The sequence below is a fragment of the Puntigrus tetrazona genome, chromosome 12, assembly GCF_018831695.1.
Source record: "Puntigrus tetrazona isolate hp1 chromosome 12, ASM1883169v1, whole genome shotgun sequence".
Lineage (NCBI taxonomy): Eukaryota > Metazoa > Chordata > Actinopteri > Cypriniformes > Cyprinidae > Puntigrus > Puntigrus tetrazona.
In genome coordinates, this window is record NC_056710.1 from 13,791,302 (window position 1) to 13,815,732 (window position 24,431).

A 24,431-nucleotide genomic window follows, 5' to 3' on the forward strand; every position below is an offset into this window, starting at 1 on the left:
ATTAGAAAGTCAATGAGTCCTCCAGTGCTTCAAGCCAGCTTTCAGAGGGACAGAGTGAGGCGTTAGTCTTGCATGGAGCGGAGCATGGATGCACGGTAAACATACTCAAACTGCCGCGCATGGGTCTGGACGTGATCACGAAAATAAAACCCCTAAAACATGCGCTCTACTGATAATAGTCTTAAAAGTCGATGTTATATCTAAATCAACCATATTTCTCTATTGTTTCTTGCTCGACTCAGTGGTGCTTGGTATCCCAAAGAGGAAGAAAATTTGCTGGTTTTAGTTTTATTGCATCATCAAACTGTAATCATATGCTCAGCCTCCACCAAGCATGTTTCAACCAATGAGGGACTGCACTTTGAGTAGTGAAGTCATTAAACTGCAAATTCTGGTATGGAAAAATTAGGAAAGCACTAATAAATGGCTGGTATTAAAATTCTAATTCATTGGCATTGAGTGTGTAAAGATGTAAAATGTAACTAAATATTAATTACAAAATGCATTTGCATAAAATAAATAACATTAAAATTACTCCAAACTAAAATCAATTCTTATATACAAATGAAAAACTATGTATAAAACCCCCCAAAAAAATACTAAATTACCAGGTACATTTAAATCTCCAAAATATATGTCTTGAAAAATATGCCAGTAATGATTGCAATAGGCATCTAAGACTAAAAAAAATAATAATTTCTGTGTAAAAAAAAAAAAAAAAAAAAGAATTTAGGTGTCATTTTACATTATACACAACTGTGTAAAGTTGTTTATATAAATAACACTAAAAAATCAACACTAAAAACTACTACAAGTAAATTTAGGCTACAATACTCATAACATCATGAAAAATGGCCATTAATGAAAGCAATGATAAATAATTGATATTTAATGAATAAATAACTTCACACTTTAGTTTTTGGTGTATTTGTTACAATGTAATTATATGTAATTATGCAAAATTTATTGTTATAATAATAGTAAGTGCATGTAGCGTGTAATAAGGCCACCTTAAGATAAAATGTTAACATAAAGCTACGAGTGAATTTAGTTATCACTTTATATCAAAATAACATTACTACATACATTATATTTACAATTTACATTCTTTTCAAGGTTGATAATTGCTATTTAACCTTGCTATTAAATCATATTGCCACAAATTAAGTGAGAGTTAGAAGGCGAAAAAAGGTGAAAAATGAGTAGTGCAATCAACTACCCAACATCAACCAAAAAAACAAACCAAAAAAAAAACGATGATGAAATCAAGGCCCGCCCTACATTTCACTCAGAAATGTCACGTTATGGAAGTAAAACGGGTCGTTTCATCGACTTTAAGAACATGGTGGCATAGAGGACAGGTCTTAATTGAACACATCTTTTACATTATTGAGTATCTCTGTCCTGCCCAGTGCAGCAGACACAGAGGTCCCTGGAGAGGACTGCAGAGCTGATCCAAGGTCAGATCCGACGTGGCCTTTCACCTGCACCCATGTATATTTAACAGGCTCACCTCCAGCCTCCAACTCTCCTTAACTAAACTCACAACGGCAGGCGCTCGACTGCAAAAAACAGCGCTCGGTTTAATTAGCTTTAGAAAAGCACCTCGCAACTTCAAGCACAACAAAGACACTCATCAATCAGATGGGGCTGCCGCGCTGAGGCTGATTCGCAGAGCGTGTGAGCAGATAGACAGGTGTTTGCATCGCGCTGGATGTGATGTGACTGGAAGCTTCTACTCGGTTTTCAACCCTCAGGGCCACCTTAGGTCTCTACCTAGTCTTTCAGCTAATGGGCTGCATAATGGCAAGTTTGACAGAGAGGGAGAGAGATAGAGCAGAAGAAAGCGAGAGAGGGAGCTGCGTTCATAGGGCTTAGTGAGTGACGTTTATTACCCGACTACTGTTGAGCTCTATGACTAAAACATTCTCCGTTCGGGCCTGCTCTCGTGAACTCCCGATTTGAGACTTTGGGGGTGTGGGGGGGGACCATGTAAGGAAGAGGCTCTGTTTGATGAGATTAAAGTATTATGTCCACAGGTCAGTTTTGCACACTCTGAAATCTGTCGTGATGTTTACCGAACGTGTTTCTCTCATTTGTGGGCCTGGCTTGGCTTTCGTGGGTTGTTTAAGCACAACTCACTCTGGAGTGATAAAGTAAAGACCATCACGCTTGATCAAGAAAACCTAAAGGGCATATATAAGAGGATTCTGCTGGTGAGAGTAACAATATGTAGTGATCACTGGAGCTGAAAGAACAACCTTTGGATATTGAGATCATCTGTGGGCGGTCGGATCAACATAATATGGCAGCGACCGGGCAGGCAGGATGTTAGTTTTTACCTGTTAATGTGTAGATGTGTATAAACATTTCCTTGCGCAGCGCTCTGTCATACTACCTCAATAATACGACATACTTGCAAGAAACGAATTTCAAGAATGTAAAGCGAGACTTGATTTTATCCATTAGGAATTGATTGGATGTGAAAAGGCACTCCATAACCTGAATAAGAGCTTGAAGGAGACAATATAAAAGAATAATAATATTGCTATCAGTTATAAGCAATTATTGCTAAATGTTTAACATTTAATTTTTTTTAAAGAAAAAAAATTTGGTTTTTAAAACTCTTTTCTATTCGTCTAATGATCCTGAAAAAAAAAAAAAAAAAGTAGAACCGTTTCCACAAAAAATCTGCTTTCACATTTTTCAACATTTATAATAACACAAGACATCACTGAATATAAAACCAGAAAATTAGAAGATTGTGTAACAGAATATCAGAGCTGAAAATTTAGCTTTGCCCTCACAGGAATAAATTATAAAACACATTAAAATAGAAAACAGTTATTTTAAATTTCAAAATAATGTATTTTTGAGGCCTTGGTGAGCACGAGTGACTTTTTAAAAACAAATGATCAATTACAGGACTCGCAATGCTTCATATGATTTGACTGAGCTTTTTCATCTGGATTTTCTCTTGGGTTCCTCCAGGTTCCTCACCTGGAATTTTGGGCATTCAAATATTTGAACAGAACAAAAGCATATGCAACACTACATCAATTTGGATTCCACGTTGACCACCCAATTGACATATCAAAAAGTGTTTGTGTGTTTGCTTACGTGTATGCATATTAATGTGTCATTATGTATCTCTGCTCATGTGTTGACAATAGCAGGGTTCTCTCATGTGCGGCAGTGTTTGTAATTGTGGCTGATTCAGGTTGGGGAGGGTGGAGCATCCAGCTCTGCTGCTAACAAGGGGATTCAGGCTCATTGAGGCCCCACTGATGCCGCGCCATTCCTTTGAAGGGATTATTAACACATTTTGATTACTGTGGTCCAGTTGTCACAGAAAATATAACCTCCATCAGAGTATGAAACAGACAGCCTTTCTGCCCTCTTTTTCATCTCTTACCCACTCTCAGCCCAGCCTGGCCCACTCAAAGCAATTCACTAATTACCACAGCAGCCATCTTAAAACCACACTAACGCTGTATTAGCTTGATGGAGAAATTAGTTAGCCCCTCTCGTGTCTCCTTCCTGAGAAAGCCATGGTTATTTTCATATGCGGGATCAAATCAATGACTTTGTTCTCAGACCGCAGCACAAAGAATTATGCCACCATTTCCCATTTTTAATAATTAATCTACAAACGAAAGATGATTTTATTATACATGTATATAATGATTCCATTTAAGATGAATCCACAAGCTTCATAAGACTCAAATGACTTCAAAATTAATTGAACAAGCTTTTGTAAGATGCCTCACATGAGTTCCTAAGATGACTCCATGTAAATGACTCCATAAGATGACTTATTCAAAATGACTCCCTAAGAAGCTTCACGTGACTCAATGCCTCCATGAACTTCAACTGACTCTAGTCAAGTCAACTTATCAAAAAACTCTCAAGTTAACTCCAGCAAGCTTTAAATGACTCAAAGTCACTCCATATAAGATGGCTGCACACGCTTCAAAAGACTCTACATGCGATGATTCACCAAGATGAATTAAGATGATTCCACAAGCTTCAAATGACTCCTTATGATGATTCACCAAGATGAATTAAGATGATTCCACAAGCTTCAAATGGCTTCATATGATGACTTCTTGACATGACTCCCACTAGTTTCAACAGTTTCCGTAAGACGGCTCAAAATTATAACTCTATATATAATGATTTATCTAAATTGCTCGCCTAAATGACTCTGCAAGCTTCAAAAGGTTTCTCAATATAACTCCATCACACAGCTTTACAAAGGTTCATAAAGTGCAATAAAGTGACTACAAGCTCTTCAAATAGCTCCATAAGAATGTTCTGTGACTTTGCATGAAATGAAGAAAGGCTACGGGTGCTTAGTAAATTGAGCAAGGAGGCTCTTTCCCAGTAACAAGAACAGCGTGAACTGAACCATTACAGAGCTGTTAGACTGTACAAGTAATCAACAGAGCAATGAGTCCCTGTATGCTATTCTCAATTTAGATCACTTACAGTTAACACTTGGACTAAAGGCCTAGGGATATTTCCAGACGGAAGACAAGTCAGCTGTTAGATACCTTTCACATAATAGAGAAGCAGCAGATTATTTTTTACTTCCTTTATCATCCTTTGACAAAAAATACGCTTTACTGTGCCTTTGGAGCTTACAAAAGTAAAACAGATGGTATGCTTATGTACCAATGCTCCATCTTTTCATGTGGCATCCTTTAAAGAAATCTTCCTAATCAAACAATGTTATAAGAACGCAACACCTGCTACACACAGTCTCCATTTTAACAATAATGTTAATAAGAACTAAAGTGACATAAAAACATCTAAAAAAAAGTGACTAATCTGAATGCACTGTGTATCGTATCTAAAATAAGCTGGACTGCATGTGTGACTGTTCACTTAATATCCGTTTGTGAAACATATCCCCATAAACATGAGAGGATGTGAGAGAAACAGAGTGTGTGAAGTGTGCAGATGATCTGTGGCTGGCTAAGTAGCTCAAATCAAAGGGCAGGATGGGCCGGAGTTAAGTAGGACAGGGCAGGACCGCTGGGAAGGGGGATGTTAAAGGAGGGCGAGAGAGATAGAGACAGAGTGGGAGAGAGTAACAGAGTCTGGGATAAACGTGGTGATCAGGTGTGAGTTGTCAAGAGGTAGCTTCTGTTCACCGTAGTCCTCCTGGACAGGCAGGGCCCAGACGGACAGAGCGGTGTTGGCCCTAATAAATCCAGGTGGCCCAGGATGCTAAAGCAACCCCAAATACATCACATTTTCTTTATAGCTCTCGTTTCTTTCTCTCTCTTTAGGACATCATTTAGCCAATCGTCTTTAGAAGCCCAGGCGACACTGAAATGCATTTGTTGAAGTAATAAGAATCTTGGGAATATTCTGAGATGATTTCATGATACAACACGTGCAAATAATACTTTATTTGTCTGTCATTTGGCGCCTCTAGACTTTTCTCCTCACTATTTTTATCTGACTGAGTCAATCATGAAAAGAAGCTGGCAATCTCTGGCAGGCTGAGGACTTGGGATTGCGTTTTTTCATGTGTAATCGAAATGAGTATGCAGCAGCAGATGGCATTGGGTGTTTCGTGTGAGATTTTTCAGAAATCACCTCACCATGGTCAATGCGGTTATGCACGGCAACTCTGCCTTATGGGTTTGTTGACGAAAACAAGTTCGCTGAACACTGGACAAAAACCTATACCATGACAACGACTTTAAAAATCTCCCACCTAAATAAAAAACATGAGAATGTTTAAAAAAAAAAGACAATAAAATTTGTTAAATAGTTATTATAATGTATCCATTTTAAAAATTGTAATCAGAATTTTAAAAAATAAATAAGAAATTATCTGACAACAAAAATTAACTAATAAAAAAAATGTATAACAATGAGAAGAAATAAAAATAAATTTTAAAACTAAAATTAAATTAAAACATAAAAATTGTATTCTATATATTTATATATTGTAATTAATTTGAATATTTTTCATACAATAAATTATGTTATTTGAATTGATGAAAGAGGTTCCTTTCTTCCAATTATAATCATTCTAAAAAAAAATAAATAAATAAAAAATACATACACACACATAAATATATACACAAATCATATGTTCTTTAAATCCTCCTGTTCTGCTTTATCTTTCTCTTGGAAACGCCAGTGGAATTACATCATGTAAAAGTGAAAATGCTAGGAGGGGACTTACTTACAAAATAGCATTTTATACAAACTCATTGCAAACATTAAGAGACATTTAAACCAAAAATCTAATTTTGCACGCAACTTAAAAAAATTATAATCAAATGAGTTAAAAGCTGTATAAATACATCTAACAAAAGGAAGAATTACAACAATCTCCATCTCTGATTTAAAAGCGTTAAGAGCAAATTGATTAAGATGATGCACAAATGTTCAGAAGTCATTTCTCAGCAGCTACAAATTTAATTCCTACAGTAATAATAAACCATACCTTCTGTAATTAGATCAACTTGAATTCAACATGCATTCTTAAGCTATTGAATAAAAAACATTTAGAGGTTAATACAGTACATGAATGATCTATATTACACAGCCCATCTTTCTAAAAGCTTCCCACCCTACGAAATGATTTCCCTTGATCCTATTTACAACACAATTATGATTATGACTTGGAGTCAAGGCACCAAACCACTTAAGCACAACACTAAGACTACAAATCATTTGCTCACTGGCAAAAACTCAAAAGTAAATTAACCTTGACTACGCTGTATCCCAACCTAAAGAATTCACTATCAAATATGGACACAGTGACGGGGTTGAAAAATTTACAAATGAATGTGAACATTTTCAGAGTATCGTCTTGTAAAATTCAAATTGACATCAGAAGTGATGTGACAAATCCAGTCGGCTCTTTGTAAGGGGTGAATAATAATAGCTGAAATATCACGCTGCTGATGTTCAGTATCGCCCCTACACACAGATCTGAAAATACTGATGCTCTCAGCAGGGATTCAGCACTGCACACAAACACACTCCTTCTCTCCTGCTCTCTTTCTCAAACACACACACACAGAAAAACACGGTGCTAAATAAATAAAACTCAAATGAGCTCCTAGAGTTGTGAGCAAAGCTTATCTTTTCAGGAACTTTCAGCACCAGGAGAAACATCCAAAGACTCGGAGAGAGCTGAGTGGTGGAGGCCTCTTGTCCCCCCAGTGCGGAGACGATTCTTTGAGCCCGTCCTTTTTTACGGTGGCTCAAGGGCGCAGCCTATCTGCCAAAGTGTAGATTGCAACCTCTAATCTCCTGCCTATTATCGCTTTTATCAAAAGGGAGATTCATTTATGTGACAGTCAAACTGCAAAACACCAGCCTTGCCAGCGAGTTTTGATGTGCAATGCAGATCTATATATTTTTTATAGGGAAAAAAAAAGCATTTAGAAGTAATTAAACACCGAGCATTCTTGGTGGTAGCGATGTCGCCTTATAAAAAGGCTCTGCTTCAATAATAATTTTGCTAACCGTTATTAAACATGTCAGGTCGGTGGCGGTAGGGTTTCCTGCACAATGCGAAACGGGGTACCCTGTAGCCCCCCAATCGTATTTGCCCGGCTCCCTCCCCAGACAAAAGTGAAGCTGTCCCACTGACTGACAGATGGAGCCCCCAGCTGACAGATCGGGCGATGTGTTTCATGTTCAGTGGGCGTCCTGAGCCCGCGGCCGCACCGGCCCAGGGCGCGGGCCGCCGAGGAGGAAGCCACTTTGAGGGACGGTGTGACACAAGCAGCCGCAGAGGGACAGACGGACAGCGCTAATGATGGGCTGTTTTTTTTTTATACGTGCCGCAAACTGTGGGGTGGTCAGCGTTGAGATACGCTAAGCGTCGCGCATTGAGCCATATTTAATCTGAAAACAAATAAGATTATCTTTGCTGGGTTAACTATCCATAACAAAGCAGGTCCAGCAGCTGTTCAAACATATGATGGTGAAGCCAGTATTGCCGTTAACAGCTATTAAGTTGTTAATAAAGAGTAAGACTGACTTCTGGTAAGACTGAACAGAAACAGGAAAATACACAGTTGCTCAATATTTAAAAAAAAAAAGGTGTTTTACCAAAATATCGTATATATATATTATCATTATTTTTCTCCACTGCTAAAATATAAAATATGACAATAATTATAATAAACTAAAACTCTATTTTACATTTTAATCACATTATAGCTATAAAATAAAAATCATATATATTTTTAAATGAGTCAAACTGTTGGTATAAAGATTTAAATCACAACACAGCAGAGGACTTTTATATTTTTTCTACTGAACAAAAAAGATTTATTAGAATTATAGTTAGTAAATTATACTTTCTATTATATTTAAATACTACTATAATGACTATTTTTAAGTTAAATTACAATTATTATAAAATGTTATAATATGTAAAATGATTACATATGTATATATATATGTGTAAGTGTGTGTGCACGCGTGTGTATGTATGAATGAATTAAAGGAATACTATTATTACACTAAAATACATTCAGAAGCTAATTATATTCAATAAATAGGCTATTATCATAACTACATTTTTACAATAAGTTAGATATTGAGCAGTTAAATTACAAAAATAATATAAAGTGTTTTTTTTATTATTTTCTATTATTTGTGGCTTGTTTGTTTTTTAATTTTCTTGAACAAAAAAGTCTAATATTTTACGATAAAAGATCTTCCCTTCATTATTCCTGCATCTAAACATAACGACTGCACTCCAATATTCAGCAGAATCGAAATATTTCTCAGGTTTAGAAAGCGTATGTTCTACAAAAGCAACAAACATTTTCCTTATGCGGTACTCTGAGCGGGACCGTTTCCGGTCCACTGCACCGAGAGACGTAAATAAAGCGAGAACAAACAAAACTGGAAGCGCAAGTGAAGCCTAAACCGCTGCCCTTCTGTACCCACTCCGCCTGTGTTTTCAGAGCTCAGTCTGACTAGTTTCCTCTCTTAATCTCAGCCACCCAACTCTCTGCGACTCCTTAGTGAATTAGGCTCGCTTTTCAACTGCCATCAATCTGCTGTCATCAGCGTGTCACTCCCATCACACAATTACCGTTTATGATCCTCATTCCGCAGTGACAAGGTACTGCCACTCTCTCTTCCCCCCTCTCCACTTTTTCCTTTTACTTCATTTCACTTTTTCTCTCTGCTTTTTGATATTGCGGCGCCTTAGATGTGCCAGCTCTTTAAAGCGGCCGATGAGGAAGCGCCCATGGGGGTCCTGGGTATTCGCTTTTGTCTTCCATTTCCTTCCAAAACAGTTTTATTTAACGCCATCCAGCTCGAGTGCCCTCTTTCACTCTCTCTCCGTCAACCAAAGGTCAATGAAAGACTGTTTGTGTGCGTCTGATATAAATAGACACATATGATCTGAAATTAAAATTTACTTTCTGCCTCTTTCTCTCTCGCTCTCTCGATTTTTCTTTCGACGGGTTACTTCAAAAACGTTTAAGCCATTAATGTTACAAACAAATTATGAGAAAATTAAAAGAAGCCAGTAATAAAATAAGACTGGCCACATTTTACACTAAGGTGCTACAATTGTGCATTTATATGTGAACGTAGCAAGACTAATCAAGTACATTTAATTAATAAAATAATAATAACTAAAATAAGCATTTAAATAATTTGATTATAAAAAAAAAAGTTATATATAAAGTTATATGCATTGCATGGATACACTAATGTAGCAAATAGTAAATACAGAAATACTAACGATGCAATTAACTTATTTATTACGTAATATGTAATACATATAATAATTACAGTACAATAAGCATTATATAAATATTATTCAAATGTTATAGAATAATGTGTAAATACTAATGTAGTAAATGCAGATATACTAATGATACAATTAACAATTATTATGTAATTAATATTTAATTCTACAATAACAATATAATAAAAATCATTATATTAACTTAAATTGAAAATACATTAAGTAAAATGTAGAACATTAATACTGTAATATAGTAAATATAGCATTTTTGATGCAATATAATTTATATAGCAATAATACTAAAATAAACGTATATATTAATATACATACATATCGAATTAAGTAATATGCATAACATGGATACATTTAAAGTAGTAAATAAATACATCATTTAAATGTTAATATAAAAGTATTACAAGTATAATATAAATGTTAAGCAGTAAATATTAAATGCAAACATGTGCTTGTACTATAATGATAATACTAATAACAATAATTTTAAAATATAATTTCTATTAATAATAATAATAATAATAATAATAATAATATATATAAGTGTTATGCAACCATACGTTTTATTTTATGTTTATGTTATGGAATTGCCTCTTACATATTTCATTATTTTTCTCTCAGCAAAACAAAAACATTATCATCATCATTCATATTCAGTGTATGTTTTACTCTTTCCTGGGCTTCAATTCCCCAAATTCAGCTTCTTCTTTTTTTTTTTCCCCCCTCTCTCTCTCATTCTGCTCTTCTCATACTTTAGTTTAAACTCAGTCCTGAGAATACTGGAAATTTTGATGCATCTAGCTGGTGGCAAGTGTTGCTGGAGAGGCTCATTCAAAAGATGCAAGTGGGAAGCTTACCTCTCAATCTGTCACTCAATAGTTTATCTAGAAAAATGGATCTGCTCCCCATCACCCCAAAGGGAAGAAAAAAAAAAACAAACTCTCAAACTGCATGAGGCGACTCAACACTCAATGATCGTACTTAACATGAGCAAATATCGTAATACCGATTGGAATACATCAACAAGTCGACACCTGCACTCTCTACTGGCAAAGATAGCTGCGAACGCAAACGCGCCGGCTGGTCAAGTTTGTTGGTTCAGCTCTCGCATTAAGAGCCTGTTTGCGGCCATCGCCATTGTGAAAGTTTGGCCCTTTGTCTAGACGCGCTGAAATCAGTGAGCGCACCTCGGCCACCGCAATTCAAGCGTAAACACTTTTGTGTGTCCCCATATAATACTGTTGCTCACAGACCCCAAAATCCTTGGAACAGCTGAGTCCTTCGGTGTCAAAGATAATGGCGATTTATTGCAATGTGAGGCTTTTTTTCATGCCCCCTCTCTCCTCCTCCTCCTCCTCCTCCTCCCTCGCTCAAACCGATTAAAATTAAGCCGTAAACATGTGAGGACAGAATTAGCACATTTAGCGAGCCTCCTCTCCCACATCCCATTTTCGCTCTGGAGCGGCTGATCCCTGCAGCCGAACGCGGGTGCAATTTTAATGACGGGGACCGTTTTTGAAGTCCAGATGAAAAAAGCGGCGCTTGCCGTTTGTGGCGGCTCTAGATACGGCGAGGCCGGGTCCGGCGTGATTGGGGGGGAGCGACACAAACTCGGACTCTGGGCTCTTCGATAGTATCGGTGTCATTTTCCTCTCCACGATAAGACGCCTCGCTGACAAGGCCCGATTAGGAGAGGAAAAAAAAAATCATTATTACATCGCCTTTCATCCGCCGGGGGGTTTCACGATAAACAGCTCACCCGTAGGTAGATTTACCGAGTCGAAAACCTTATATTACGCTCACGCACACGTCCCATCACTTATATACATATTTCTTTTTTTACGAGAGGTTTACGATGTGTATTCATATTTAAAAAGCTCTAACATACGTAAGCTCAAACTTCTAAAGTGCAGGCTTAAGTTGTAGCACGAAAAAAAAAAAAATCATACATTTTCAATGAGAAAATGCCCTCATTACAACACAAAAACCCACCATTGTCTTTAGAAAATCCACTCTAGCTAAGTTCTCCTTTCTGCATATCTGCAAACTCTGCTATTGAAATATTTAACTCTTGTGGCTCTGCTCCGTGAATCAAACAATTATCAAATAACGGCATATTCTTTTTGAAACACAATACGGCATTCAGATTTCAGCAAACTACAAAAACCCAAGTTATTTGGTATGCTATACCTCGAGGAAATCCACTTCACCAAATTGTCCTCATTAAAGAGAGAACAGTAGCGATGTGCTGAAACTTTAAACAAGACTATACAATGAAGGAAATCAACTGGAACAGCTAGGAAATAAATAATGAAAGACAATGAAACAATTAATTACAGAGAAGGTATTGTACAGCAAATTGAATTTAGTGGGGTAAAAAAGACATTTTCAACCAGCATAAAACGTACTATGTACTATTATCATTATGATTACTAAATATATGATTTTAGTCATATAGACTTTTTTTTATTTAGTTACTATTATTACTATTATTACTATTATGACATTGTTTTATACTATATAACTACAAATTAGATTATTTTGTTTAAGAGATTATACATTAACGAACGTATTCAATTTCATTGTTACATTTTTAATTTACTAATATCATCATCATCGTCATCATTAAATCTACTACTACAAAATTTTTAGATTATATAAAATTATATAAATTCTTTTATATAAGAGGTTATTATAATAAATATATTTTTAAAACTACATTATTGCATGTGTTTAATTTAGTTACTATTATTACAACAATGCTTTGTTATATAACTAAATATTAGATATTAGATCTAATAATAGAGATTACTGAAAATTATTGAATGCACTATATAATAATAATAATAATAATAATAATAATAATAAAATTAAAAGTAATTTATTATGATTATTATTAATTTATTTTTATATAATTTTACTGAATAATAATAATAATCATCATGATCACCATTAAAAATGTTTAAAGTGCTTAAGAAGAAAAGGCCACGGCAACACAGAGAAATGACGGTTCAGAAAAAAGGGAAATCCATTCAAAGCAGCAAGTTATCAGTTTCATAAAATGGTAGAAAACAACCAGAAAGTGTGGAGGAGAGGGATGAAGGAAAGAAAATGAAAGAACGATAACATGGAGGAGAAAGAAAGCGAGCTAGAGGCAGTGAAACGGAGAGACGGAGACAATCGCGTGTCTGTTACTGGGACGCTCTGACACCCATGGACTGACACAGCATGTCTTAAAGCCGTGCTCACGCTCAAAAGGAGCAGCGTTTCTTCATGTTTACAAAACATATTTATTTATTTCTTCATTCGATCATTTATTTTCTTATTTATTTCTATCGGGGGCACTCTCGGCTTCTCGGTAAAGCCTGCGACAACAATAACGACTCTCCCCCCTTGCATGCTCTTTTAATACCACTGCAGAAAAAAATCAAACCGCTCTCAAACAAATTGATGTACTCTTTAATACAGTCGTCACATCATCACAGGGTCCTTGCGTCGTCTGCCTTGGTGACAACTGCAGGGCTGCTTAGCTTAGCCGCCATGGCTACCGCTTTGTTGGTCGCTTCAATGATTTATCACACACACACACAAAAAAAAAAAAAAAGAGAGAAAAAAGGAAGGAGAGAGAGAAAGAAAAGAAGGGCCTCTCGATTGAGTCATTGGCACCTTTGATTGACAAGGCCTAATCAGCTTATCTGGGTGCTAATAAAGATGATGGCCTGCGGAGACGCTCTCTACCTGGCTCTGCGTGAACTTTGGGCCCTGGTGAGGGCCCCAGGGGCCAGGCCCCGACCCACTCTGCTTATCTAAACACTGCTGAAATCAATCCCTAATGAGCTGGTTTCATTTTGCCCCATCGATCTGCTGCCACAGCGGCTGCTGCGTATTCAAAGGCCACCGCTCTGCTCCTTACAGGCGCCGTTCTCGCGGACCTCCGTTAAAATTAACTTTGATTAATTAATAGATTTTGAGGTCAACTGTCTGAGATCAAATTCTTTTCTTTAAAAAAAAACAAATATTTTTCAACAATCCCAAAAGTGACCGCAAACAACAGAATTACACCCCCTAGGTATTTTATTTTCCTCCATACAAAACATCTTTTGCCCACTTCCTTGGCTTTCATAAACAGCCGGGCATTTCTTTGATTAGGGTTTATTTAACGCTCGTGGGCTCTGGGACATCTCTGATTTAAATGCCTTTAAATTGGCTGCTTTGCTCCCTCCTACTGTACTCCAGGCTCTCTTCAGGCCGGCGTGCCTCTGGTTCAGGCAGCTTTAAAGTGGGTGCCCTCTCCTAATGAAGACCCATACTTTATTTATGAGACAAACAGTTTGGTAAAAAGCTCTGCATGTCCAGAGAGCACTCTCAATATCTCTCTGAGGGCCTGGAGTGCTCCTGACATGCTGCTAGTGCTGGACTGAACGCAACACACGCACAAAAAAACAAAAAAACCTTAACACACACACACACTCGCACACAATCTCCTTACTTACGTAGATGCAATCAGAACATAAAAATGTAATTACATAAATAACAAATCATTTTAATTATATATGTGTGTGTTTGTGTGTGTTCACAATTTTATTAAAAAAAACCATTGCATTATAATCAAAAATCCAATAATTCAGTCAACTTGTAACATTCACACACACACACACACACACAACCCTTACAAATCATCCCTGATAATGAAATAATTTGGTCAATACAGAGAGTTGGTTTTAATATATAAATATATAAATATATATACACACACACACACACACACACTCAAAATATAAATATTTGTGATCTATTACTTTATTACTATAAGTAATAGTAACATGTGTAAACAAGCATATGGCCTGTTTACATTTTAAGCTAGCTAATATTTCCTGTATTGTGCAGTTTTTAGTGTTTTTGTTTGCATCTATACATATACAACTACACATAGATTATTTAAATACAGGTGCATATTTTTTTATCCTTAAAGCAATATAAAATGAAAAAAAAAAAAAACTACTGTGTATTAATATGTCTATATATATATATATATATATATATATATATATATATATATATATATATATATATATATATATATATATATATAGTCAAAATAGTAACATGGTAACAAATAAAAATATTTGTTTTTATAAACAGCACTAAAAACCTTATTTTAAAATATAACCAATTATTATTTAGTACATAAAATACTTTATAAATATATGAATATTAGATTTTGTATTTCTATGATTATTTCTTTTCTATACTATTTAACAATTGTTTTGTTTTATTATAGGATAGCAGAAACCCGAACGGCCGGCGCTAAAGCAGGTGTGGATTGCCGCTCGAGTGAATTTTAACACACGGTCCATAAACTGGCCGATCCGCCTCAGTATGACACAGAGAGCGAGGGTCACCGCCGCAACCCAAACAAAGCGCATCTATCCCAGCAGCACCTCAACAGCCACCAAAGCGGGTCTGTGTTTACCCCAGCGAACGCTGTGCATTTTGCGTGCGGTCGCTGTGCCCAAATCCCAAAAGTACAGGGTTTGTCCTTCCTGGGCCACTTCAGTTTAGGACTACCTGCCGCTAGGCTTTTAAGATGCAGGTGTGTGTGTACGTGAGTGCCGGGGTGGTCGGTGGGGTACAGGGTCAGGGATTAGGATCACAGGAGTGAGACGCACAGGCCGAGTTAGAGAAGGGCTGAGTAAACAGGCATTGTTCTGCGCTTGCGGCTCCCACACTGAGAGCAGTGGAAGCGGTGCGGCATTGTGACGCCTCTCAGAGGCAGAAACCGTCCTTTATGGGGGGAAAACTCCTCTCAGAGGGGGTCTGATCCCGCCGTTGAAGTGTACGGGTTTTCCGCTTTTGTGTATACCAGAAAAGCAGAAAATTCAATTGGGCAAAGATAAGTAAAGAATATGTCTGAATAGCAGAAAAACAAAGGGACTTCATATATATATATATATATATATATATATATATATATATATATATATATATATATATATATATAAATGTATGTATGTATGCAGGCCAGGATCGGGAAAAAATGAAGAGGATCCAAAATAAATGAAACTAAATTTTTCAGCAGAGGATGCAGATTGCATTTATGAATTTGTGAGTTGTTCTTGCGAGACTTCAAACGCCAGTGGTCTGTGCAACCCTTTCTTGATTTGAATTATTAACTGTGTCGACGTCGCACACAAGCCACCCTGCCATTATAGTGTAAATTAACAAACTTTTCAAAACTAAGGCAGAAGCCAAAGAAAGACAGTAGCTTCTTGAAGAACGAGCTTTGATACGTCTCAGAGGAATACACTCTGCTTCAACAACACGGTGACTGTCAGGCTTAAAAAAAAAAAAAAAAAAAAAAAGCCTGCTGATTCAATCTATTTCAGATCTAAATTAGTTCATTTTCTTGTATTTAAAGATAAAAACTAACCTTCAGACAGGTGCGAATCAGGTGACATCTAAGGTGCTTTATTTAGAAACCCGTTTATTAAAATATCTCTGTCTTTATTTAGCTTGAAAAATTGCAGGACGGTGGAGGCAGTGTGTTGTTGTTTATTCTAGTCGACACGCCATCATTTGGTACCCATATTAAAACTCTTTCTCTCTCTCTCTCTCTCTCTCTCTCTCACACACACACACAGGTAGGTGAATGGAAATAAGGTGGTGTGTTTTGTGTGAGCCTAACAGTATTGCGGCTGCTGCTCTACACCTCTCTCTCCCTTGCTTCTCTTTGATGTGCTCCTGAAAATGTCACCAGTCGTCAAGGCGGTTTTTTTTTTTCCACTCTCTCTCGCTCTCTTTTTACCGCGCATAGGAGCGAGACAATTTGCTGTCGCTCACCCCCCTACCCAGAATGCCTACCGGTTTCCACCGCTATCTGGTAGCCAGCTTCCAGCCTCCGAGATGACCTTTCCAGCCTCTCTGTGTTGTCCAACAGATGTGCTCTCTGAAAACAAACCACAGATGGAAAGAAAACAATGAGAGTGATTGAGAAGACTGGGACATTATTTACAGAGACATTTTCAACACAATAATAGGCACACTAAGACAAAAGGGTACAGACCACTTAGTTTTAATTTAACTTATACATTGATTTGAGAACGTCTAATTATGAGTTGCGTTTTTATAAATTGGACTGATCTTCGTGCAAATTCTAAAGCAAAAAAGGACGGAGCTCCAATCTAACACCTTTCCTTTCTTTTTAATTGAGGCTTCCTTCTTGCAGTGGCTTTGTTCTGAAGGTGTTGCCAGATCTCATTACCTCACATTTAAAACCAGGGCAAAGATTACCATGGGAGGGATGGCTAATTGAGCTGTAATATATTTTCAAATGCTGCTTCAGATTACCCAATATCTGTTAGTCTGACAAGTTCAGCATGCCACCATAAGCCTTGTTACACAGTTTTTTATTTGATGTGTACACTATTACAAAGATTCTTTATTGGCATCTATGATTTCATGAAAAAAAAAATTCCCATGGAAAAAAAAAGGTTCTTTACAGTACAAAAAAAGTCAGTTTAAGAATTTTAGGGGGTCACTGTAAATAATGCAAACCAACAAGGTGTGTGAACTTTTTCAAGGAAAAGTTGGTATGTCTTGTGTTTAGTTTCAGATGTATAAAGTCAGAAGCCATAAAAGTAAGATCAAAATAAACATCATGGTCAAGGGCCAGGCGCATTAATATTGCACATTGTGGGCAGCATTTATATGTCCTTCAAATGATGACAACTAATTTCAGAAAAATAATAACCTTGGCCATGCTGAAAATACGAAAGATAAAATAAACACCAACATAAACATACAGTAAAGAAATATTACTAAAATGTAAAAAAATAACTAAATAAACAGATTAAATAAAAAAGTAAATATTTTTAAAAAATACTAATAATTTTTAATAATATATATATATATATATATATATATATATATATATATATATATATATATATATATATATATACACACATACATATACACACATACACACGTTACTTGCTAAAATTCAATATTTAAATGTTCAATATAAAAAAAAAATATTAAAACTGAAATAATAAAATGAAAATGAAAATGAAATGTGATTCTGCATGATTTGAGAGTGATCCAAATCTTTGGCATCACCGGAAAAATCACCATTATGTACAGAGGTTCACATAATCAGTGTCACAAATGTATGCTTACTTTGAGATCCTGAACAATTTTAAGCCAGCAATGCATTTTTTTTTTTTTTTATTCATTTCACATCATACTGTCTCCGCTTAAAATTTGGCACAATCCTAAAACTTTCTTAAAACTCTGTAGTATTAAACTTTTAACCCTCACTGCAGATAATAAAAAAAAACTAAGATTCATGCACTATATTTTGGTAAGTCATATCATTTATGAGAATGAACAATGAATGAGACCACCGCATTTCTATTTGTAAATACCTAACAGACAGCGCCAACTACATTTCTAAAGGACGTTAACCTTTATTTCTATTTACATGCACAGAAAGAATAAAGGCAGAGGGGAAAAAGCGAGAGACACAAGTTTCCAGTTCTAGTTAAGCTGTCAAAATATGTAGCGGCTAATCACTCCAAGGAAATGAAATGAAAAATAGACGACATTCCACTTTTCAAAGTTTGACAATCACAGAGAAGGGAAAGAGAGAGAAAAAAAATACTGTCTGAACTTTTTTTTCTTCTCCTCCTCTCGGTTGACAGATGTCATTTAAAATAGCTGAAATACTTTTTAATAGTTTAAGGGAGGGGGTGTTAGTGGGAGATAGAGGGAAAGAGAGAGAGAGGGATAGAGAAAGAGGAGAGAACGGGGGTGGGAGTGCGTATGGGGAAAAGGGAGCCATCTCTGCCTAATGAGCCCCTCTGGATCAGCTGAGATGGAGGGGACGTATTGACATGCACCGCTTAAACTAATACACCTAGACCAGGGATGTGCCTGTGTGCCTGGAAGCACAAGGCAGCCGGGGATACTGACAGAGTAGCTCGCTCCCCCGTCTTCAAAGAGCTCAAGTGATTAGTATGTTATCATTACCATTCGAAACGTGATTTTCCTATTCCCTCTCGGCAAAGGTGACACGTCTCGGGGAGACGGCCAGCAGACTCGCGCGCCGGAAAGCCACTTCAAAGCTTTTTCTTGAATTTTTCTCCCTCGCTCGTTCTCACTCCCTCAGTCGGTCTATTTTTCGGAGGGAGGAGGGGGTGCCGTTGATGTCTATTGTGCGCGTGTGTGTGGTGCGGGGGTTAGGGGATAGGGGTGACACACACCGAAGGTGGCAGCGTAGGTGCAGTGACGACAACAGCCGGAGAAATGGCGACTTCCTGAAAACACGAAAGAACGGCCTATCAAAACGAATTACCACGCTCCAGCAGATGTGTGTGCTTTTTTGGTTTTTTGCTGGGTTTTTTTTTTGATAGACGTCCCACGTGTGGATCCAAACGCATCCGTAAGGAGGTGATTATGAGTAACAAAGCACGTTAGACATAACATATCACTTCTGATATTTAAAACAAAAAGCCCTAGATGCATATCACTCACTTTCAAAATGACCTGAATAAAAGAGCTCATATTTTTCTTGATTTATTCACTATTGGAGCAGCAGGACTGTCAAAACTGTCTCTCTTTTTTGGTCTTATGGAGTTCAACAGAAGCTTCTTTTAAAGAGGGCATGATAAATATTGGTGCGCTCGCGACCACCTCTGCGCGCGCCCCTTCTCATTTGTGCCAATGCATGTATGCCTTTTTATCTGACACCTACTTTTTCTACAAAGACATTCTTAGATACTATAAACGCGAATTTTTTTTTTTGTTTTTTTTTCTTTGCATTTTTTTCTTTGGTGAAGAACCGCACTTCAGTTGTAAGTTATTAACGTGGAACCCAGGAACAATGCGAATGTGACTCAAAAGAATCGTCTTCCCTTCTCTCTCCCCTTTTTTCAATATCAAACACGAGCGCTTACAATCGCAATTTTCTAAAGTTTTGATGATTCCTTATTATTTCAAATGGGGTGGGGGGTGTTAGAGTCAAAGTGAATAATGATGACAGCTATGATTCAGACTGACTATGTGATCTTCTCCACCGTTTGTTTGGGACTTGTAAGAAAAGGAATTACAAGTGTCAAACAGCTGTGAATAAGGGTGCTAAATATTTAAACATGTTTTCCAGCTGAGGAAAAGTACAGTTTTAAAAAGCAGGCTAAGTGTGTATAAGCTGCATAGGCTTTGATTTAAATTCGGTAAAATGGGAGAAGGGGGAAAAAAAAAAAATGTGTGATTTAAAAGCTACACATTCTGGGGTAAAAACAAGGGCGGCTGAACCTACTGAAGGTGTCTTTTGACCCAAGGCTGAGAAAAAAAAAAAAAAAATGCTATTCTCCCATTTTGTTTGGCCATGTGGGAAAAACAATAACAAAAAAAAAGGAGAAACACACACTATTCAAGGTAGCAAGGAACGCAGAACTGTGAGGGGCTGTAAATTATAAATGCAGGAGGTGGTATGGCTCTACGAATGGGATTATTCAGCAATAGGAAGTGAGGAAATCTAAACAATATACTGATGTTCACACAAACACAGACACGAGAGTCTACAAAGATCCTCCAAACCAGAGGCGCTGCTGAATTTCTTCCCTTATTTGAGCTAAGAGAAGCATTGTTTACTTGAATGTTTCTGGTGTAGCTTTGAGATGGGGAAGAGTAAAAGAAAATTATCAGGCACTTTAGATCGTTATATTTGAATTTGTGTTGTTATTTTTTACAGTACATAACAGGATGACACGTACTTACAGTAGTAATGAATTAGTAAAATGATGCGTCGTTTTACTTTCACAAGATGACAGAAGCGAAGATAAGGTTTTTCATTTTTCCGTCCATAAATATTTAATGCGCCTTTTACGATTTCTTCAAGATAGAAAGGATCAGAAATTTGCATTGTAAATACTGTTATCTTCAAAGATAAGCAATCACTTACTAAACATCTTTACAAAGGCAGGCAGAAGTATGATGCAGTGCTATCCAGTCCTCCACTGAGAGGAGGCTTCCTTTATGAATGAAGATCTTCAGATATTGTAGTCTGTGTGTGTCTGCATGTGTCTATGAATAGGGGAATCCCAAGTCCAAACAACAAAACACACACACACACACACACACACACACACACACACACACACACGCTCACTCACAACCCTAGACAAGAGATGAAGATACCGGCGAGCGAACGTACACACAAGCACAAACAGATCGAGACGACGGCCTTTTTTGCCGTAATCCACATGCACGCTCACTTCCAAGTCGGATGAATGCTACAAATACAAAAAGACATTACAAATCGTCCCCTTATCTCAGACTAAAAGGCAGGCTATTGTATTTCTCATTTGCTGAGTGGGGGGAAACGTCTGTGGCTGCTTTCTTAACGTTGCACAAAGAAAACTCAGCAGTCGGTTGCAAATTCATAATTCTGTTATATTTAAAGCCACGTACGCTAATAAATGTAAAAAGGTGTAAACGAACATTTCGGTACGCTTTTTGTTATATGATGCAAATAAAGTAAGGAGTATATGCCTACTGTATTCTACTTGATAATAAAATAATCATTTGTTTTCAAAATAAATGCTCTGTAAAACATATAGGAGCATAACATAATTCTAAAGTGTAGGGACAGCAAGATGGTTTAATAATTCTGATATAAAAAAAAATGTAAATTAAAAATTAAAGTACTGCATTTATTTGATCAGAAATACAGCAAAAACAACAACATCATGAAATATTATTATTAACTTAAGGGAAATGTCCTCTATTTTAATATTTTAAAAAAATATATAATTTATTCCAGTGGTGGAAAAACATGCATACGTTAATAAATATATATTAGAGCTGTCAAACAATTAATCGTGATTAATTGCATATAAACAAGTGGTTTGTTTGTATAATACATAAATACAAACACATATACAGTGTGTGTGTGTGTATATGTATATATATATATATATATATATATATATATATATATATATATATATATATATATATATATATATATATATATAGTTTAAATGTAGTACATGTCTATATTTATATTCAGATTATTTATATTATTAATAAATATATGTGATATTTACACAACCTATTTTTTTTTCAGAAACATGCATGTGCATTCATATATACATAATAAATACACAGCACACATGCATATTTCATGTAAACATAATAGATACATATGTGTGTGTGTGTGTGTGTGTGTGTGTGTGTGTGTGTGTGTGCGCGTGCACGCTTGCGCGCTTTTGCTGTCATTACAATACTCCCTTTACATTAAGAACCTAAAACACTAAAGTATTAAAAAGACAAATTTCTTACAAATTTCTAAATCATATATTACATTACATTCCAATTCTATTTTAATATTTGAGAAATAAGATGCATCTTCGTGTTTAAAATTAGCGAGACAGAACCATTTTTCACGTGATATTTCTAAAAACATTGTAAAATGTTAAGACACTAGCACATTGCTCTTTTGTGGATTCTAATTGCTTCTATTGTCCTCATTTCTATAAAGTCCCTTTGGATAAAAGTGTCTGCTAAATGACAAAATGCAAATCTAACATTGCTTAAATATAGCTACAATTTTACACTGAGGACTACTTAACAGATAAAACACAGCATGCTAATGAAAATAATCGGCTAGCGCTGGACGAATAGTTGGCCATCGTGACCCATCGCTAAAAGAAAATAAAAGCATATCCAGATCTCCCCCTCCCTTTTTATTATAACAGCACGTCTCATTGCGTTTTCATATTGGGTGAATGTTTTGACAAGCTGATTAAATCTTTTAAGGTTTGGTGTGAAACAGCTTTGATTCAGTTCCTCATAGAGCAGTATGTCGAAATGAGCCTCATTTTGAGCTCAATCAAAAGAGACTTTAAAATCAGATTAGGCCTTTTTTATTCTGACGAAGGGGGAAAATGAATGGAGGATCCGCGGGAAAATGAGAAGACCAAAACGGGAAGGAAGAGCAGCACTTACCTCCTCACGTAACTTTATCAACTGCCACATGAAGGCACAAAATAGAGGGAAGGAGAAAAAGAGAGGGAGGGAGGAAGAGATAGATAAAAAGCCGAGACATGGCAGGAAGCAGATCAGTCATGCGGCTGGGTACAGAATTAACCTTGACGATTTATCTGTTTGCATGTTTAGCATTTAGAAATCACAGACAAACACATTAAAAGAAGCTAAACACGAGACTCATGCCGACTTTTTTGAACAAACAAAGATCAAGTTCTCGTGCTGTCACATTAAACAAAGAGACTGGGAATGGATTTCTCAACTCACGACGTCTAAACTATCATCATCAAGGAAGAGGGGGAGAGAAACAGTCACATCACAGCACTTGATATGGCATAAGGGGGAAAAAACACTAGCGGTACAGTCGGATAATACAGATTTCGTACAGTAAGGATGGAAGCTTTGAGGATTTAGGCTCCTTAACAACAACTCTGCAGGATTCCTACTTATGGGCTAAGAAACAGAAAGTGACACCATGCAATGCTTCTTTTTATTATTACAGGATGTACCCATCATTTCTGACTTGCTATCAATGCCAAATTAGAGTGTGTTGTGCGTTAGGCCCTTGAGGGACGAACGTGTATACATAAACATAATGCCAAGCGGTTGCATCTCATTATGGAAACAACCTACCGTGGAACAATAAAAAGTAATCGCATGCACGGGTTATTCATTTTTGATGAAAGGGAATTGCATATTAAAACTAGTTCAACAGAGAACGTATGTCTTGCAGAAAATTCAGCAGCTCTGGTCTCTGAAAGAGGCTAATGTTATTTTAACTTAATCAAATGCATTAAGCGTTTAGAGAAGCTCTTCATTACGGTCTCTTCATGTAACACAAGCATTCTCCGCAAAAGGTGAGTTGCTTATCAGCGGCGAGCAACATATTCAGAAGAGGAGGGGAAGGACAAGTTTCTTAATTTGTCAGCCGTTGCAGGTGATTTTTTAATCTCCATTTCTTGCCAGAGATTAAAGGTTAGCAGATCTAAGGGGAAGCTCTGGGCCATTATTAAAGGCCTCTCATCTCTTTTTGTGTGCGCTGGTCATTTTGAATTTCGCTATTTTTAAATCATTCGCTATCATATCAGAAAAGAGACAGAACTCGGATCATGAATTATAAACTTAATACCTCACTGAAAAGGCAGGATCTGTGGTCGTGATGTTAAACTGCGGTGGTGGCCGCTGTCGGAGGGGACGGTGCGTTTCGAATCTTTTTCTCCTATTTGCCGTGGGTTCACAACAAAGCTCGTCTTGAAGTACGTCACTAAATCTAGGATCTAATAATTTTGATATAAAGTGCCTTTTGGATAAAAATAAATAAGGACTAAAAAGAAAAGGAAAAATGAATAAGCATTTAACTAGAAATTGTACGTTTCAGTTTAAAATAGGTGAAGTAGGACATAAAATTATCATTATTAAAAATAAAACAAAAATAAATACTAAAGCAGACACAATTATACATATTTAAAAAAAAAAAAAAAAAAAAAAAAAAAGATTAAATAATTGGGGTTGTGTCCCAAAAGACACACACACTAACAACACAATGAGCATGCTATGGAAAAAAAAAACAAAAAAATACATACATATAATTCTAAAAAAGAATGTTAAG

General features: G+C 36.4%; 1 protein-coding gene across 4 annotated transcripts in view; it reads right to left on the reverse strand.

Annotated features, from left to right (window-relative positions):
- vti1a (vesicle transport through interaction with t-SNAREs 1A) overlaps positions 1–24,431 on the reverse strand; it is a 119,786-nt gene that overhangs the window by 71,631 nt on the left and 23,724 nt on the right. For 2 of the 4 annotated variants that reach the window (XM_043253478.1, XM_043253480.1), the window contains exons 5-6: positions 22,784–22,804; positions 16,634–16,718 (exon numbers count right to left, since the gene is read on the reverse strand). In XM_043253478.1, the coding sequence (XP_043109413.1) occupies positions 16,634–16,718; positions 22,784–22,804 (106 nt within the window). The remainder of the gene's footprint in view (positions 1–16,633; positions 16,719–22,783; positions 22,805–24,431) is intronic. The other 2 variants (XM_043253479.1, XM_043253481.1) reach the window with 1 other exon arrangement.